The sequence below is a fragment of the Carassius carassius genome, chromosome 18 (genome assembly GCF_963082965.1).
Source record: "Carassius carassius chromosome 18, fCarCar2.1, whole genome shotgun sequence".
Lineage (NCBI taxonomy): Eukaryota > Metazoa > Chordata > Actinopteri > Cypriniformes > Cyprinidae > Carassius > Carassius carassius.
This window is the reverse complement of record NC_081772.1, coordinates 12,287,254-12,299,034: the sequence shown is the minus strand read 5'-3', so window position 1 is coordinate 12,299,034 and position 11,781 is coordinate 12,287,254. Positions and strand designations below refer to the sequence as shown.

Here is an 11,781-nt window from a genome sequence, read left to right as displayed (position 1 = left end):
TCCCAGTGTCTGCCATTTTCATTCCAATAAAAACTAAAGAAGTCTGTATATCTTTAGACTTTTTTTGGTTAGACTATTTTTACATATATTGAAATAGTAGTTATCATTGCAGTCTAAAAGTGACTCTTGAAAGAATAACTATTATTTTTATTATTTTTATTGAAAGACTTGCTCAACCCAAATAACGGTAAAACTGGTTGGTGAATTTTTGTGGCTGTCTGAATTTGAGTCCTAATGTTGGCTATTTGCTCAGTTTTCCTCATCAGTTCAGCAGCTTTTTATTTCAACTGTAGTAAGATTTGTCATCTATGACACATTCTTCAAGGAATGGCATTGCATTTTTTTCTTCTTAACTTCAGCTCAGAATTATTTTAGAACTAAAAAGTTTGATAATATATATATGGCTGTCTGCTGGCCGTGCGCTGCTTCTCTACATTCAAATTCATTTCAGTTCAGTTCAGAAATCTTCCTGCATTCATATTATCAGTCAACACCAGTAGATCCTTACAAGATGTAGTTTAATAACAATATTCACTGTACTATTTAAGTCCATTTAGTGGTTTGGCTGAACTTCACTATCTTAACTGTATATTTATTATAACTGAGTTACAGTAAGTGAATCTTGGTGAAAGATTATTCATATATTATTAATTTGTCTTTATTTGCTTTCAAATGGGATCTGTATGATACCAACCTAAAAACCTCAAAGTGCTTATATGACAGTAGCTATATGTCACATTATACCAGCTTGATGGAACATTTCATGGCCTAATGATCACATCAGCACTGCCATAATAGTCGTCACCATTGTTAACACCTTTGAACTTAAGGTCATGTGATGTGAAAGGATCTTACAATTAACAAAAATCAATTCTAACAAGATACCCACTGAAGATTTAAGTGACATTACATTACAGTGATAATTATTAAAGACTTTTGTTTGTGATGTTTAATTTTTCTGAGAATATGTCTCCCTCAAGAAGGCAAATACTGAAACCTACTTAATGTATGTTTTTTGATGATCTTAAAGACATTTTAACTAAAGGCTTATGCTTTTTCATTTACTAATATAAAACAGTGGTTCTGAACCAGGGGCCAACTATAGGAGACCTTAGCAAGCCTGCAGAGGGGCTGCAGGATGACTTCGAAATAGGCTATTCGTACTGATAAAACATTATTGATATATTAAAATAATTAAACTCTAAAAAAGATGTATATATATATACATATATATATACATATATATATATACATATATATATATACATATATATATATATATATATATATATATATATATATATATATATATAAAATGTGTATATATACATATCAAAATATATATTATAAATTCTGACTATGGTGATTCATAGATAAACTACTGAAATGTTGTTTTTCAAAACCGAGCAGTTCCATTAAGTCCCATCAGATGTCGCTTTACCCATCTAAGCATTTCAAGTTTGTATTTATTTGAAATGTCCTTCCTTCCCTCTGAAATCTACTCAAATTCCCGTTTCTTCCTGGTTGTGCATGGCAACGCTCTCGGATATATAACGTGGTTTAGGATGTATAGACAACTTTACACAATGTTATGGTGGGTGCTTACGAAATACTTTGACAGCGGCGTATATGTTATAGGTTTTGTACGTGCTAAGTCCTTGTTTGCTAGCAGGTGATTAGCCTGGCTTGTTTGTTTAGCAACTAGCTATCTGGTGTGTTTTCATCACCTGCTTTGATATGCACATGCCAGTGTGAGCGTAGACTAATCTCTAGACTTGTCTTGTGCAATTTAGTCAAAGATTATTGACTGTTTGTCAAAATGTATTTGACTCAATTAGCTCGCCAGTGCTACCAAACCCTGAACTTACCCAGCAGCGTCACATCATTGGAGGCCTTATGCTCCGTCTGACATATCTAGACATTTACCAGGAATATTAGATTGTTCATTTGAATCTTACTGGTTACGTTTGATTGAAACTGTTTATAGATTCGTCCTCTTCCTCTGACTCACCGTAACGTGCTACGTGGTAAGACGTCCGCTTGAAAATTACAAAACATCTCGTGTTTGTGTTACTGAATTATGTGAATTATGCGATATTATTTACATTAGCACGGCATGTCATAACTTGTGCATAATAATGTATACAGTACTGTCTGTGTAGATTTTGATACAGCCCTTATGCACTCTTCTAGCAAATACAGAACGTTTTCTTAACGTTCGCATATGGTTCTCGTTTGGTTATTTTTGGAACCAAGTGATAACGTTCTAAGAACGTTTTGTGTATCTTATTTTTATTTTTTTATTTAATAGTTAATTTAAGGTTTTATTTTAGAATGAAAACTAACACTCACTGAAAGTTCAGGGAACCACAAATGTTTTGCTACTGTGCCAAACTGTATAACAATAGCAAAATCTTTACATTTAAATATTTCGTGAAGATTAGTTGACTCGGTTTTTTTACTAGTTTGATTATAGAATGATTCCAGTCTCTAAAGAAGAAGCTACACAATGGAGGCTTTGAGCAAACAAACCGCAGCTGTTTTGCTTTAACATCATGCATCCTGTGCCAGATAATGTTTTGCCATTGTATTTCAGAGTCCCTTATTATGGCCACTGGAAGTCATGTTGGAAGTAATGCAGAAGTCCACAGGCTCAAGCAGGCCCAGCCCCATGATCTTCTCAAACGTATGCTTTGTCCTGGAGATGAGAAGAACATGAGGGAGGTGAGTAAGAGGAATTGTTTAAAATAGACAAATTGTTTGTAGTGTATGTGCTGGGTGGGATTAATAGGGTTTTTTCCCAGTATTTTAATGCTGTAATACACTACACAACTTTTATCCAGATTGTGTCAGATTCTAAGTGATGTGAAGTATATTCCAGGTTTTAGGAATGCTAGCTTTAACTGTTATCTCTTTTCAGGTGGATTATACACTTAAGGACGAAACCGATCAAGAGAGGTATGTTTTTGGGCCATAGCAACTCAATGACCTTTTATATTATTCATTGCTTTGAAAAGCTGATTTGTAAAATGCCAGTTAGAAGATATAAGCAAGCTTTATTCTCCATCCCACAGATTTCCAGTGGGCCGTTGTGTGCACAAATACAGCAAAGCGAAGCGAGCGGTGGTTAGCAAGAAGAAAACGCGTCACTCTGGGGTGGGAACAAGAGTATGTTGGAGATCCCCCTCCACAAGCAGGACATCTGACATGGCTAACAAAGAAAATGAACTGACCTGTGCTGATGACGTGCAGGCTATTCCATACAGTGACAACTATGGGTTCCCTGTGAGCTCAACAGACACCTCAAAAATGACAGGAGCTGGCTCCAAATACAGTGATTATTTCACTGAGGTGAGATATGCTGCATGTTAATGTTAATATTTTTGCTGACTATGTTCTTGCCATACTGAGATAAAACTTACCTGTGTTGATTGTAAAATCTTCAACCCCTCTATATCTGCAGTATCAGTCATGGCAAAGTGTGATCTATAATAAAATTGTATTATTTGTTGTACTAACTTTTTATTATTTGTACTATTTGTTTGTATAATTTCAGTTATCAAAGGACCATGAAGTAATGACTCATGTGCTCTTTGGAAGAAATCTGAGACTGAACGTTGCTTTGACTCTTTGGCGGAAGAACGCAAGTGAACTAGTTGCATATTTGAACAGGTTAACAGTTTGAAATTGATCACAGCTATGTTCAAAGTGACACAAAATACACATGTATATACACTACTTTTGTTGTTGTTAAAATAAATTTAAATAAAATAAATTTTATTTAGCAATTTTCATTTTTGTGTGAACTATCCCTTTAAATTTATCTAGAGTCATATATATATATATATATATATATATAAAAAGTGCGGCAAATTAGAATGATTTCTGAAGGTTGATATGGCTGAAAACTTAAGTAATAAATTACGTTTTAAAATATATTAAAATAGAAAAGTTTTAAATTGTAATATTTCACAATGTTTTTGCTGAATTTCATATAAATTAAGCCATTGGTAATCAAAAGAGACATCTTTTAAAAACATTGAATGGTAGTGTATTGCAAGCATTTGTAGTTTGTCTTTACAGCATGCTAAATTGCCCTCTTTCTCATGTTGTTTGGCATAATCGATGCTTGCATTTCTTCATTTTTATGAATACCATAGTAACCAATTTACTTTTTTACAGAATACAAGACACAGGGGTGCTTGTTGATTGTTTGCCTGTACTTACTAAAAGGTAGCCTAATTGAAACCTATTTAAAGTCAACATTTGTTAACTTTTGCTAGACGTGTTGTAGATTTGATATGTTGTTTCATACTTATTTCTCCCTCTATAGTCTTCAGGAAGAACAGCCGTGTCTTTCAATAGGCTGTTGTGTTGACCTCTTACCACAAGTGAAAATTATTCTTAACACTAAATACGAAGAGTAAGTATTTTGTCCTGTTTTCTTTTTTTATTATTATTATTGCTATTTATTTATTGTCATTATACATTTTGCCCAAGTTTAAATGAATCTTTGAAATGGTTGAATGTTTTCCAGACACCTCATTTTAGCTTTACACTGGGTTCAATCTATCATTAAAAAATGGTGGTCTGAGCTCTCCACAAACAACAAAGGCTTGCGTGATGGCTTTTCAAATGACAGGTGCTTCATTTTTATTTGTATATACAGAAATAAAATGACAGAACACCTTATTAATGTTTGCTGGAAGGTGTAACTGAATGTGTTTGCATCCAGCAGGAATGTTCAGGCAATGAAGACGATGCTTCTTGAACTGTGGGAGGGGAAGAGACATTTATGTTCAGTTCCAGGAACTGTAGGAGAGACCGCAAAGGTGGACTGTTTGGTATTTTTTTTGAAAAATTTGAAAAATTGCAACTGTTTACAAAAAAGTCTTACCTTGTCTTCTTTCTTGTCCTCTCTTCCACAGGTCATAGAATCATATGTGTCACAACTGCGCTGATGTATCATTGTAGCACACTATTGAAGATAACCACTACAAACTCTTGTTGCATTTAAGCTCTTTGATTGGCTTGGAGCTGGTGATTCTGAAGCCCAGTAGGCTGTGGTGAATTGTGGATAGATGAACTGAACAATTCAGACACTCCAATTCTTCCTGCAGGCACTGAATGACTGCTTCACATTGAAGTGGACTTGCTTGGGGACACATAATCAACTCCATGAGACTCTCTGGAATCAGGCAACTCACTGAAGTGCCAAGCAGAAGTTTTAACTGTTGCACTTGTAGTGCTATGGTGTGAATCTGCTTAAGTGGATGTGATTGTAAGTGTACCTTTATGAGATGTTTTTTTTCTCTCTCTCTTTCTCAGTCATGCACTTGAATTGTTGTTGTCCATTGCCTGATCATGAATGGATATTTGAGTGTAATGTGTACATAGTAGTCGTCTTTTAATCAACTTTCAAATAAATTTACATAAAGTTTTATGGTGTTTATTTGAATATTTGCATTGTGTATGTATGTAAAAAAAAAAAAAAAAGATTCAGTCACAACCCCAATCAATAAAGGTATGACGTTGTCAGAAAAATTGACTGATTGGTTTAATAGAATTGCAGATTGTTTAATTTGCCTTTGTGTTCCATTTGAACCACTACGACAAACTGAACACATTACTCAATAAATAAGTGCATGGATTTACTCGAACGAACTAGAGTATGTATGCAGGCTGAAGTGGACTAAAGTCCCCTTCTTTGGCTGGATAGTCGTGATGTAGTTATTCGTTCAAAACGAACTGTTTAAAAGATCCGCTTCGCGGTAAAGAGTTTGACTCTAATTCAAATACCCGCCCATTTAAATAGAGCTTCTTCAACGATGATCACGTGGTGTAACAGATGTTCTTCCGGTGTCTGCGTTCGTTCCGAGTTCCGTTTACTTCCTTCAGTCCTATTCCTTTGGTCCAGGTTGACGCGTGGTGAAATATTGTACATTTGAAACGTCATATATATCGTGTGACAGAACGCGACAAATGAAACGCCTGTTAGATGTATATGTGGCGTTGCAGGCGCTGTTTGCGCTGTCATGGTGTTTTTCCGACGCAGATCCGGGGCCTGCAGCAGGTTCTCATTCGAATGGAGAACGTTTCAAAATCGAAGGACGAGCGATCGTTCCCGGAGTGAAAACACAAGACTGGATCTCCACAGCCCGAATCCTGGTGGAAGGAGAGGAATATGTGGGTTTTGTCAAGTGAGTTGCCAACAATGCTAACGTCAAAAAGAATGATGTAACGTAAATATTAATTTCGTGTTTGTCAGTTTTCGATTTACTGCATAACGTTACTTGATCTCAATTATAATGATCTTGTTTTAAGCTTCCTCTTATATAAATACGATTTCTAGTGTATTTGTGAAAAATGTGTTGGTTGTATGTAATATCATTGCATTGCATTGTAATTCAGATTAGATGGGCAGTGGCTTCATTACAAGCCTTTAAACGTTTTGCCAAGATGACCAAATTAACCACATCAGTTTCCCTCACAGGACTGATGGGAGCTTTGCTGTCAACGATGTGCCCTCTGGCTCATATGTGGTGGAAATCGTATCACCATCTTTCAGATTTGATCCTGTTCGGGTGGACATTACCTCCAAAGGGAAAATGAGGTGGCTAACATTCCCAATTTATTCTACCTTCTTCTAACAGTTCTTTTCGTAAACATCTAAGTGAATCTCACAGTGTTGTTGAACCATAGGGCACGCTTGGTGAATTACATCAAAACCTCAGAAGTTCTTCGACAGCCGTACCCTCTTCAGATCAGATCCAGTGGTCCACACACATACTTCATGAAGCGGGAAACCTGGGGCTGGACTGATTTTCTCATGAACCCAATGGTAAAGTCATATAATGGTTTTTGTGTGTTTGATTCTTTCAGATTTATTTGGTTGTGCTTTAATTACTGGAGATTAAGCAGTCATTGTTTATATTGGGTTTACTTATTCTTTACCTAAATTTTTTTATTTCCTCTACTTTAGATTAACTTGCTGTTTATAATAATATAATTTTAGCTATGACATAAGTGTTGTTGATGGTTTTTATTAGCTCTTGTGACTTGTGTTGTAATATATTTTGTCGTCCTTAGGTAATGATGATGGTTCTTCCCTTATTAATCATCGTCCTGCTCCCAAAGGTGGTAAATACTAATGATCCTGAGATGAGAAAGGTAATAAAAAAAACATAGCATGTAGTACCTACAAGTAGGTACAGACATTTTCATCCACTGTATATTGCTTTATTTTATACAATTTCATATGTTTTTTTCCTGCAGGAAATGGAGCAGTCTATGAATATGTTGAACCCTAACCCAGAATTGCCAGATGTTTCTGAATTCATGACAAAGTTGTTCTCCAAGGGCTCCAGTAAGGCTGGCGGTGGCAACAAAGGCAGCAGAAGTGTTGCTCTGAAGAGGAGGTAGTGCCGTGTATTTTGTCGGTTTTCTTTAACACTGTTTTACTGGTTTTCTTTTTATATGTATATATATATATATATGAACAGTTTCTTTTTCAACTGAAAAACTTGACAAAGCAAGACTGTGTTTGCACTGTATCACATTTCCATGCTTAATTGTCTTCTTTGGATGCATTGTTAATAATCAGATAATTTAATGGAGAAAACCAGTACAGATCGAGCAAGGCATGAATTCATATTTTTTTTCTTTTTTTAGAGCTTAACTAGGATGTTTTAACTTTAAATGTAGAATGGGTGAGAAATAAAGTACTTGATTGGTCAAGAGTCCTCTTCCAAGAGGAACAGTTTTGCTAAAAATTTCAATATCTTGTAATGCAATTAACATGATGGTAGTCTGTGCTTTTACTGCTTCTGTGCAAAAGATTCATCACACAGGTATGATTCCTTCTCGGAATTGAGGTCTATACAGTTTCACCTCAGTTATAACTTGAATAAAAGCAAAATATAGATAAAATGCAACAGCTGCAGTGCGGCTACTGATAAAGTCAGATTCAGAAGTTGGTACTCAGTGTATGTATTTGTTTTACTCATTTTGTCTCAAGAATTCTGGGATATTTTAAAGCACACTTGAGCTTAAGGGTCAAGATAGATGAAAAATATATAATGAGGGTCCATTTTTTGCAGTGATACCATGTGTATTTCCAGACCAACCCAAGGTGGTGAAATTGACCCCAATTCTGCTTAATAACTACTTGAAATAAAGTTTTTAGGTTATAATATTTACTATATCTTGTTGGGTTTGTACAAGACTGTGAATAAAGATGAGAAATGCATAAGATTTAAGCTATGAAGTATAATCTTATTTAAACTGAATGGAAATAAACTGGTGGAAAATATCCTTCTTGTTTATTTGTCTACTGTTCTTAATATGATGCTTGCATGGTAGAATGTGTGGAGATCAACATTTAAACCACATATCATGATAAGTGACTGGTAAACAGTTGCAAGTATATCAGTGGGTAGCTGTAGCTTTATTTTGACTCAAACCCCTTCCAAATCCAGACTGATGTTTCAATTAGTTGGGTTAATCTCATGTTAAAACATTTATTTCACATCAAATTAAATGGCACATCATCACAAGAGTATAGACTTATTTAACAATATGAATGAAAAACAGCCAGGCAACATTTATAAATGTGTTATTATGTGTTAATGTTCAAGTGAGTTCTGATTTAATTCATGGCACTACAAAGATATATATATATATATATTGTATGTAGCATAGACCAGTTCAAAATCGGATGGGGTAAAAATGTCAAATGTGCTTTCAGTGTTGTAATCTTAATGAATGCCATGTAAATTAATATTTCCTCCAGAGTGATGCTACAATCTTTTTGTGTAAATCTCTATACACGAATGTCTACAATGATGGTTTGGAAACACAAAAATCTTCAAATCTGTATCTAACACTGTCCAGTTCTGCAAACATAAGAATAATAATACAACAACATTGCTTTGCACACAATTTCAATATGCTTAAATTTGTATGCATGCAGTGTCACTGACATGACCAATCCATACAATACATCAAAATCATTTTATCACAAAAAGTTAACCTTGTAATAAACACTGTATGTGGTAAATATACCACATACAATGGCCTTATACTGTACCTTTTAAAAATAATTTAAAAGTTCACATTCCATATTTTCATACTTATTTATTGTCCTCACCATCCCTAGCCCTAGACATTTCACAATATTAAAATACACTGTTGTGTAAACATGTTAAATGAAAGCAGATTAGAAGCTACATTAAATATTAATTATATCATTTTTCAAATCATTATAGCAATATAAATTTAATGTACACACACACACACACACACAAAAATATGACCTAGAAAATTGTAAGGAATTATATAGGAATATGGTCAATGGCAATGTATGCACAACATAAACTGAAATTAAATTTGAATGCCCTAGCGATCTTGATCATTCAGAATGCTCTGAAATCAGACACTTTTGTTGTGTTCCTTCAGTATTTAATGGTTTTGACCACACTAGTAAAGTTTCTCCTCTCCTCTGTTCTTCTTCCACCTGCAGAGGACTAACATCCAAAAGGTCTTCTGGAAGGTCTTGTTGCATAGGGCATAACACATGGGGTTGATGGTGCTGTTGACATAGCAGAGCCAGTAACCCAAATGCCAGAGGGACACTGGGATGCATTCAGAACAGAAGGTGGAGATGAGCACCATGATATTGTATGGGGTCCAGGTGAGGAGGAACGCCAGAAGAATGGCGCTGAGAGTCTGCGCAGCCTTTTTCTCCTTGATGAGGACCATTCTTTTCCGCTTGGTCATCTGGATCTTCAAGTTTGGATCTTGTGGTATAGTAGAAGTGGATGTGGATGAAGGAGCCTGTGGCTCTGAAGACTGACAATGATCTGTGTTTGTTCTTTCGCCTTCGGGACTACCTTGCAAAGCGGTGATGTCGCTAAGGATCGGCTTGAACTTGTATGACATACATTTTTTATCGTTTGTCTGGGAGCATTTTGCAAGATCGCTTAGATACTTGCTGTCTTCATAACAGAGTAGCTGTCCATTTCTATTGGCTTTTGATTCTTGGTTCTTGAATGATTCTCGCGGGGTTGTCTCAGAGATGGAACGCTCGTCATCCTCTGATGATGTGTAACTGTTCAGGGTGCTGACCTGGTCTGATTTTGTCCACAAGTCCTCAGACTGCAATGTTGTCCTAGTTACATAACTCTGGTTGGATGAAGACCATGATGCTTGATTCCTGTCCCTCTTGTTTTTAAAGCTAAAGCATCGTAGTATTGGCTTTCGTACTTTAGGCTCTTCATGGTTGTCCAGCGATGGGTATCCTTGGAGCTCTGCTAAGTTCTTAGTGCGTTTTTCTGTTTCTTTGTAGATTTTGGAATATAAGATTATCATGATGGATACCGGGACATAAAAGGCTGCTATGGCTGTCCCAAAAGTAATTATGGGTTCTGAGAAAAACTGAATCTGGCATTGGTCAGGAGGAACTGTCCTCTCTCCAACAAAGTACTGCCAGCACAGAATAGGTGGAGCCCACAATATAAAAGATATCAACCACGCCAAGCCAATCATGATGCCTGCACGTTTCGGGGTCCGTTTAGCCCTGTAGGTAAGTGGTCTTGTAATTGAAAAATATCTGTCAAAGCTGATGACCAGCAAGTTCATTACCGATGCATTACTTGCAACATAGTCAAGCGCCAACCACAGATCACAAGCTATATTCCCTAAAGACCAGTATCCCATAAGAATGTAGGAAGTGTACAGGTTCATTGAGAACACGCCGATAATGAGGTCTGCAAAAGCTAAACTGAGTAAGTAGTAGTTGTTAACAGTCTTAAGTTGGCTGTTGACCTTGAAAGAAAGAATCACCAGCACATTACCTACTACTGTGATGAGACTCACGACAGCTGATACTGTTGCAATGGTTATAACTTCCAACAGACTGTATGGGGCAGGCAAGATAGTGGAGACATTTCCACTTGCAGTTAAATTTTGAATATCCATGTTCATCCTGTTACCGCTGATCGGTTAGAAAACTCTTGATGAAATTTTCACTGTATTCTTCATGTTCACTTGGCAATGGATAGTCTGAAAACACAATAAAGAGATGGAACACTTTAAAAACAGGAGAATTTCAACAAAAAATGCATGTTTTGTGTGTGAGACACCTTTAAACAAATACAGCCCAAACATGTAGCCTACTACAATAAAGCTTTACAATTAAAATTCTAAAGGCGAAACAGTACAGGCAAAACCATTATTTTTTCATGCACTAGTCAATTTTGGGATCAAGATGTTGGGCTATTTAGCACTATTATATTGTTTCCATAACAAGAAAACATTTAAGTGCTAATTTTATTACTTTTTTTTATCTATTTGCATATCTAGTTTTAAATTATTAAAGGCCAACAATCTCCACTTCAATAGCATTTACATAAACCAAAACTATTTTAATATTCTTAATATTTTTAAGAGGGGTTTGTTTCTATATAATTCAGAGAGATAAAAATGGAGATCCAAATTCCCCTTTGTAAAAAACTTTAACAAGGATTTTGAACCTGGCCTTATTCCATGTTCATATTTCATAGATATCAGAAATGCAAATTAGTCCATATATAATTAAATAGCGCCCCATTTGCATATTTTTTATTAAAAAGAAAAACGTTATTCGCCTGTGGTGACTTGACATAAATGAGTAATTATTTAAAAAGTCTGAATAATTAATAATTTTAGTTTTACTCTTTTGAAGTATTTTTTCTTGTAATATGTAAATATGTCTAAGTCAAAGAATTCATCCTTCAAAATATA

At 35.4% G+C, this 11,781-nt stretch overlaps 3 protein-coding genes across 6 annotated transcripts in view; 2 read left to right on the top strand and 1 right to left on the bottom strand.

Annotated features, from left to right (window-relative positions):
• The first annotated feature begins 1,439 nt into the window (after positions 1-1,439).
• LOC132092403 (KATNB1-like protein 1) lies at positions 1,440-5,345 on the top strand. Of its 4 annotated transcripts, none has more exons than XM_059498626.1 (10): positions 1,440-1,594; positions 2,597-2,724; positions 2,921-2,958; positions 3,075-3,351; positions 3,557-3,672; positions 4,183-4,233; positions 4,334-4,423; positions 4,538-4,642; positions 4,739-4,832; positions 4,929-5,345. In XM_059498626.1, the coding sequence occupies exons 2-10, from the start codon at positions 2,608-2,610 to the stop codon at positions 4,959-4,961; spliced, it is 921 nt and encodes a 306-aa protein (XP_059354609.1). In that variant the 5' UTR covers positions 1,440-1,594; positions 2,597-2,607; the 3' UTR covers positions 4,962-5,345. The 4 variants fall into 4 exon arrangements, with proteins under 4 accessions (XP_059354609.1, XP_059354606.1, XP_059354608.1 ...); XM_059498623.1 differs by having other exon boundaries at positions 4,736-4,832; XM_059498625.1 differs by lacking the exon at positions 1,440-1,594 and adding an exon at positions 1,649-1,672 and having other exon boundaries at positions 4,736-4,832.
• Positions 5,346-5,848: 503 nt separating this feature from the next.
• LOC132092402 (ER membrane protein complex subunit 7) lies at positions 5,849-7,607 on the top strand. Its single transcript, XM_059498622.1, has 5 exons — positions 5,849-6,200; positions 6,494-6,613; positions 6,703-6,841; positions 7,090-7,170; positions 7,276-7,607. Exons 1-5 carry the CDS (start codon positions 5,983-5,985, stop codon positions 7,420-7,422), a joined length of 705 nt encoding a protein of 234 aa, XP_059354605.1. The 5' UTR covers positions 5,849-5,982; the 3' UTR covers positions 7,423-7,607.
• Positions 7,608-9,108: 1,501 nt separating this feature from the next.
• The window catches only part of LOC132092400 (muscarinic acetylcholine receptor M5-like), a 10,806-nt gene continuing 8,133 nt past the window's right edge, over positions 9,109-11,781 (bottom strand). The window contains exon 2 of the mRNA XM_059498620.1: positions 9,109-11,061. Coding sequence (XP_059354603.1) covers positions 9,478-10,983 — 1,506 coding nt within the window. The 5' untranslated portion in view covers positions 10,984-11,061 and the 3' untranslated portion in view covers positions 9,109-9,477. The remainder of the gene's footprint in view (positions 11,062-11,781) is intronic.